The 7,500-nt window shown below is 37.0% G+C and overlaps 1 protein-coding gene across 1 annotated transcript in view; it reads left to right on the forward strand.

Moving 5' to 3' along the window:
- Positions 1 to 7,416, forward strand: part of LOC125032108 (lysine-specific histone demethylase 1A-like) — a 14,842-nt gene extending 7,426 nt beyond the window's left edge. The window contains 9 exon segments of the mRNA XM_047623109.1: positions 1 to 35; positions 169 to 303; positions 876 to 1,098; positions 1,608 to 1,760; positions 2,559 to 2,710; positions 3,325 to 3,406; positions 3,719 to 3,879; positions 4,706 to 4,890; positions 5,794 to 7,416. The exon segment at positions 1 to 35 is cut by the window's left edge and continues 56 nt beyond it. Of these exon segments, the coding sequence (XP_047479065.1) occupies positions 1 to 35; positions 169 to 303; positions 876 to 1,098; positions 1,608 to 1,760; positions 2,559 to 2,710; positions 3,325 to 3,406; positions 3,719 to 3,879; positions 4,706 to 4,890; positions 5,794 to 5,962 (1,295 nt within the window). The 3' untranslated portion in view covers positions 5,963 to 7,416.
- The last annotated feature ends 84 nt before the right edge of the window (positions 7,417 to 7,500 follow it).

Genomic DNA, 7,500 nt, shown 5'->3' on the forward strand with positions numbered 1-7,500 from the left:
AATTACAAGAGAAGCTCAAGACTGTTCTTAATAAGGTGAGTAGAGGTCTTAGTGCAGTTAATTTAGAAAACTTATAAATGTTTACTGATATTTTAGAATGTTATCATTTTAACTGTAAAAACTGATGTAATGTTTAAATTATTCTAATGTTCTGATGATTTTTTTTAGATGCACACACTACATGGAAAGATTGAAACCCTTCATAAAGAGCATGAACAGCTGAGCGAAAAGAGAAATTCCCGAAATATCACAAATGAATTTGTTTACCGTGTAAAGCTGCGGGAATTGCAGAATGCTTGCAAGGTAACTATGCTTATAATTTATGCCCTAATTAAGTGTGTGTGTGTGTGTGTGTGTGTGTGTGTGTGTGTGTGTGTGTGTGTGTGTGTGTGTGTGTGTGTGTGTGCGTGTGTGCGTGTGTGCGTGCGTGTGTGCGTGCGTGCGTGCGTGCGTGCGTGCGTGCGTGCGTGCGTGCGTGCGTGCGTGCGTGGTGTGTGTGTGTGTGTGTGTGTGTGTGTGCGTGTGTGTGTGTGCATGTGTGTGTGTGTGCGCGTACGTGTGTATGTGTGTGAGTGTGTGCATGTGTGCATGTGTATGTGCATGTGTGTGAGTGTATTTAGGTATGTGTTTTTATAATACATTTTTACATGATATACAAGAATAGTTCTGTTTCTCATTAAAATTAAAATACATTTTCATGGACATTTTCATTGCTTGCTTAATATATTTAAGTCTTTTAAAGGATATAGGACTAGTATAGTAAAAATATATCTACAAAAGGAATTCACTTAAAAAAAAGAAAGAAAAAAAAGCTAAAAAGAAAAAAGAAAAAAGATGAAATCCTCATGTGCTAAAATGCCGTCTTCGTGATGCAGGAGTGGGACCAGCTAGTCGAACAACAGCGAGAGATCGAGGACAAACTGCAAGAACTCGAGGCATCTTCGCCGAGCGACGTCTATCTCTCGTCCCGCGACAGACAAATCTTGGACTGGCACTTCGCTAATCTCGAATTTGCCAATGCCACGCCCTTGCATAACCTCTCCCTCAAGCACTGGGATCAGGATGATGACTTTGAGTTCTCGGGCAGCCACCTCACAGGTTTGTCGTGTGAGAGAATTAGTGTTGTAATGCCTCTTGGTGTTAGATTGTTGACTGAATGCTACTGTATATATACACATGTAAATACAAAGGTATATATAATAAGGCAAGTATGTATACAGACTCATGCACGCACGCGCACACACAGACACACAGACACACAGACACACAGACACAGAGACACAGAGACACACAGATACACAGATACACAGATACACAGATACACAGATACACAGATACACAGATACACAGATACACAGACACACAGACACACAAACACACAGACACACAGACACACAGACACACAGACACACACACACACACACACACACACACACACACACACACACACACACACACACACACACACACACACACACACACACACACACACACACACACACACACATATTAATCCTTAATTTATGTCTACCAATTTCAGTTCTCTATGAGAAGTATCATTACCTGATACATCAGATCCATTAGTGAAGCTATGTTTATTCTTCCAGTTCGAAATGGATACTCGTGTGTTCCAGTAGCCCTCAGTGAAGGCCTAGATATCCGGCTAAACACCGCAGTGCGTAAAATATTATACACAAACACTGGGGTCGAGGTCACGGTGTCAAATGCTCGTAACCATTCCAATCCGGCGACTTTAAAAGGTAAGCAGAAAGGTTTTAATGCCCGAGTTGGGTGAGGTTGTTTTGTGGTGAATTACAGTGTACGGAAGTGATCAAGATGGGTATTTTTGATGTGTGAGTAATAGGGTCTGGGGTTCTGGTGCATAGAATGATAGTGTGCTCTTTCAGAAATCTCTAACATCCACAAGGGCTATCTATTTTTAGATAAGATGTCTAAACTCATTACAATTGCAATAACTGCCAGCTGTCTGTCACCCCCCAGCCACAAAGGATACCCAGTTTTTCAGGGTTCACTAAAGCAGGTCCTGCAAAACACAGATGTAAGAGAATTAGATTTGGAAGTGGTTCTATCACCCCCCCCTCCCCCCTTTCTAGCTTATACATGGAAGATCTTCAAAAAATTTAAATGAGGGAAAAGTTATTGATTTCTCAAAAGTTTTTGGCAGTAATATTTCCCAAGCATATAATGTGATTTTGAAAAAAGATACTTTTAAAGGCAGTTGCAATATTCACTGTATTTTTAGTTTTGCAGTGAATAGATTATTTCTAGGTTATAATGTGTTGAAGTAATCTTGCACATGATCATTAATAGATCATAGCATATGCTGTGAATAAATGACAGGGATTGAATTTAAAAAATCAGTTCATGTATAAGGTTATTAAGATAATATACTGAATTTTAACCAAGCTTTGGAATGGACATGAACGATACCCATTGCAAAAAAAAATAGCAACAGTGAACCTAGGCTCTGGTTGCAAGTATGCTGAACTTCAGAAAATAGTATACTGAACTTCGATCATTTTTCTGTCATTTTTCAGCTGATGCAGTTCTGTGCACACTACCTCTGGGTGTTTTAAAGCAGTCAGTTATTGCCAACCAGAATGCTCCACACACTGTCACGTTCAGCCCACCTTTGCCACAGTGGAAAGTTGATGCGATTTCGAGACTCGGATTCGGAAATCTCAATAAGGTAATCATTATCTGTCTGTCTTTCTTTTTCTTCCTCATCCTCTTCCTCTTCCTCTTCCTCTTTTTCTTCTTTTTCTTCTTTTTCTTCTTTTTCTTCTTTTTCTTCTTCTTCTCCTTCTTCTCCTTCTTCTTCTTCTTCTTCTTCTTCTTCTTCTTCTTCTTCTTCTTCTTCTTCTTCTTCTTCTTCTTCTTCTTCTTCTTCTTCTTCTTCTTCTTCTTCTTCTTCCTCCTCTTCCTCTTCCTCTTCCTCTTCCTCTTCCTCTTCCTCTTCTCTCTTCTTCTTCTTCTTCTTCTTCTTCTTCTTCTTCTTCTTCTTCTTCTTCTTCTTCTTCTTCTCTTCTCTTCTTCTTCTTCTCTCTTCCTCTTCCTCTTCTTCTTCTTCTTCTTCTTCTTCTTCTTCTTCTTCTTCTTCTTCTTCTTCTTCTTCTTCTTCTTCTTCTTCTTCTTCTTCTTCTTCTTCTTCTTCTTCTTCTTCTTCTTCTTCTTCTCTCCTCTCCTCCTCCTCCTCCTCCTCCTCCTCCTCCTCCTCCATCTTTATATAAAGTTTCTACCTTAATTGTTTTGCTCTGGTTTATCTGTTTGCTCTGTTGGTAACATACCTTTTGCCAATTGCAGGTCGTTCTGTGTTTCGACCGAGTGTTCTGGGATCCAAATGCGAATCTCTTTGGACACGTGGGATCTACCACAGCAAGCAGAGGTTAGATCCTGTTCTTGCGATTCTTAAGAGGATAGATATGAATGCAGGTGATTTTTTTCTAGTTATTTTTATAAATTCTTGGTATTTCATTTCTGTATTTATATTTTTTTTCCTGTTTACTTTGAAGAACTGTAATTTTTAATTTGTTTTATTAATGCCTAACTTGGAAACTTTTAACATACAATTGCATTTCAGTATATTGGGAAGGGTTTTGAATATAATTTTTTTTGTACAAAAGTGCATGTCTGTGTGTATTTAATAATTTGTTTACTCATCTTCTAAATGTAATTTCTTAATTCCCGTTTATTACAGGTGAGCTCTTTCTCTTCTGGTATTTATACCGCGCTCCAGTACTCCTAGCGCTGGTCGCAGGAGAAGCCGCGGCAATTATGGAAAATGTCAGTGATGATGTCATTGTTGGCCGTTGCATTGCTGTGCTTAAGGGAATCTTTGGCAACTCTTCTGTACCACAGGTAATGGAGTGGACTGGATTCCCTTGCTTAACCCATTAGTATTGTTAATTTGATATATATATTTTAAGCGTCACTCTGTTCATTATTCGTGTGTATTATGTATGTTTATGCTTGTTGGACCAATTGATGCAAGGATGTAAAACTGCATGTCTTGCTCTCAGTGTGATTTTGTTTTATTGATTGTCTACACACATATATGGCTCCACAAGTGTTGAATCACCAGGAGTCAGAAAAAATGGCATGTCATATGTTCAAAGGTTGTGCTAATAAAATGAACTTAGCTGGTTTCTTAACTCAACCACTACGGATTTATGTTTTGTCCCCTGTAGTTTTTTGTGAATTTTGTTACATACTGATGGCTCCTCATGTACTCAGCTGGCAAGGAGTCTATTAGTTGGCCCGTGTGACCATTCCAGATTTCCCCATTCCTTGAATTGGCAGGAAAATGTGTTTTTTTTTTTAATAGAATTGATATCAATACTGTTATTATTTTTATTGATGTTATGATTATTAAATATCTTGGTAACATTTAAGACTATGAAGTCATAAAAAAAAGTCAATGAAAAGGATAAACAGGTGAGATAGGTAGGACTAATAACTGACTCCTTGGTGACTAAGCACTTGTAGAGCCATCTATGTGTAAAGACAATAAATAAACTTAAGAATTGAAGTCTGACATTAATTGAAGATCACTTGCATGTTTTTAAGCTTCTTTGTGTATTGATTGTTATTTATTAATTTATTTATATGTTTATTTATTGAACTTTTACAGTTGAATTATGTGATTTATATTCACTTACATATCCCTCACTCTTACTTCCAACAGCCTAAAGAAACAGTAGTAACCAGATGGCGTGCAGATCCTTGGTCCAGGGGCTCTTACTCTTTCGTCTCCACGGGGGCATCTGGCAATGACTACGACATCCTGGCCACACCCATCTCTCCACACCAGGCCAATCAGAACCCACAGAATTCACAGAACTCGACTGATGCACCTTCCCCTCCTCCGAGGTATGGAGCTGCTCCGTCGTGTGGAGTTTCTTATTAAGTTTTATTAATTTCTTCATTTCGTTTTATTGTATGGTTTTCAAGAGATAAGTCAATGTTTTGTCTAGTTTATTTGTTATATTTGTTGTACCTATGTAGATGATGTGTTTTTGCCAAGAGGTTAGTAAAGAATGTATGTGTCTCTGTATTGGTAGTGATCAAGGGGGTCTGTTAAGACTTGCTCTCTTCTTGTAATTTTGACATCTGTTTGCGGTTTGTTTAATCTGTCTTGTTTTAGAATTTCATTCACTGATTGGCTGTGTAGTTGTGTTTTTTGTGTTCTTGTATGTTGGCTGTGTGGCTTGTCTATTTTGTATGTTGGTTATTTGGTTGTATAACTGTGTAGTTGGTTTTCTAGTATGTATATTGGCCACATAGCTGTGTGGTTAAGTTTTTGGCATGTTGCAAGCTGTGTAGGTTGTGTTGTTTTCTTGGGTATATGGTTAGGATATTTATTTTATTGTGTATTGGTTATTTACCTTATTAATAGCTATGTACGTGGGTTTAGGGCTAGAATTTTGTATGAAAAAATTGAGAAAAAATGGAATGAAAGAAAAAAGAAAACAAATTAGCCTATTCATAAATTATTGTCTTCATGATTGTGTAACTTGGATAGAAAGATGAGTCAACAAAGAGAGTTATGCATTTTAACAAACAACAAAGTATGTCTTTTCACACCCAAAAAAATGGCTCAGTGTTTGTTTATTCTGCAACAAACTAGTTTTTTTGCCTCTTATTTCACATACTACCTCCTGATCACCATCACCACAACAACAAACTGGTAATGTTATGGGTTCAGGGACCAGTATCACCTCTTTCAGATTTATGAGATTAAAAATGCATTATGTATTTTCTCCCTTGCCCCAGACTGTTCTTCGGAGGGGAGCACACCATCCGAAACTATCCAGCCACAGTCCATGGAGCCTTGCTCAGCGGTCTTCGCGAGGCAGGACGGATTGCAGATCAGTTCTTGGGCTGTCCTTATGCTGCCCCATCCTCACCTCCCACGAACGGCACTGCCAAGATCGAGACTTAGTGTTCCGGGGAGGGGTGTACGTGGATTAATAATTTAAAGGGGGGGGGGGAGCTTTTCAGATCTTACAATTGAGTGTTAGTTTTAATCCTCTTAAAGACTAGTGGCATCTTCTTCTTCTTTTTTTCTCTCTCTCTCTCTCTCTCTCTCTCTCTCTCTCTCTCTCTCTCTCTCTCTCTCTCTCTCTCTCTCTCTCTCTCTCTCTCTCTCTCTCTCTCTCTCTCTCTCTCTCTCTCTCTCTCTCTCTCTATTTTCTCTAGGAGGTTGTCTACTTACTTTGTTTCAGAGTCAGATGAAGGATATTATGTCTCTGCTTTATATTTCATGCTTTAATGACAACTTTGAAGCAAACAAGTCAGTGCTATGTTATGAGAATGATATACAAGCTGAGAGGGAGAAAAGAGAAAAAAAGAAAATAAACGAAAAAAAAATAGACTGCATTATTATTTTACTCATGAAATTTATACAGAAAACAGTTTAATTTAAATAATTTTCAAAATGACTGCACAATATCTACAGTGCCATTATATCTCAATTGTGCTATTTTATATTCATAACGCAAAACTATGAAATAGATTTGAAAAAACTTATAACCATAAAGCTAGTTTTGTATTTGGATGCTCTAGAATTTTTAAAAACTTAAGGTTCAAATTTCATAAAATACTATTTAGAAGTCCAGTATTAATTTACATAAATGTACATATCCGCCTTTTGATTTGTAGTGATTGATAAAGGAGACCTTTCAGAAATTTGTGCATTTTCAGTGTAAAAAGATTAGCATTTACACATGGTATGTTTGTTCAGGTTTTTCCTTCATCAAGGTACATTTACTTGTATACTGTGCGTGTGTAAATGTGCTTTAAATGTTCAAAAGAATCACTGTTTATTTATAGTCATTGATTTGTAAAGAATTTCTCTCCTGGCATAACTATTCAGCCAAATGTATTTACTTGTTTGTTTTCTACATTTTCAATTTAAACTCGGTTTTATCAAAACATCAAAGAAGTTTAGATATTTAAAAATACAGATCTCACAAATCCACAGTGCTTTTTTTTTTAAGGCCATTTTCACACTATGTATAAACATTGGATCCCTTCTTTTTGCTTTGTATTTATAACTGCAATGTTAGCAATCTAGGTTCCATCCAGTTTCAAGTCTTCATTTGACTCAGGCTAGGGTTTTATGCATTTACAAAAACAAACAGAAAAAGGTACAATCTTTTGACATCATACAAGAGTAAGATGCCAAACGTAAGATAATGAATTTCTTGCTTTTATATCCCTATTTTTTAAGCACTTAAAACTAAAAAAAAAAAGGTAAAAAGACAGTGCTTTGCCACATTATAACTTCTGTCTTTAAATTATTATATTACATGTGGCAAATCACTGACTCGTGGAAGTCACTCTCTGGTTTAAAGCCGGAGAATGTAGTCAGTCCTTAATAAAAACAAAAACTAAGTAAGAACTGTAATTATCCTTTCTATACATACTTTATTTAACCATTCATCTTGTACATAAAAATGGATTCTGGCAATCAGAAAT

Source organism: Penaeus chinensis, chromosome 14 (genome assembly GCF_019202785.1).
Source record: "Penaeus chinensis breed Huanghai No. 1 chromosome 14, ASM1920278v2, whole genome shotgun sequence".
In the NCBI taxonomy this organism is placed as follows: Eukaryota; Metazoa; Arthropoda; class Malacostraca; order Decapoda; family Penaeidae; genus Penaeus; species Penaeus chinensis.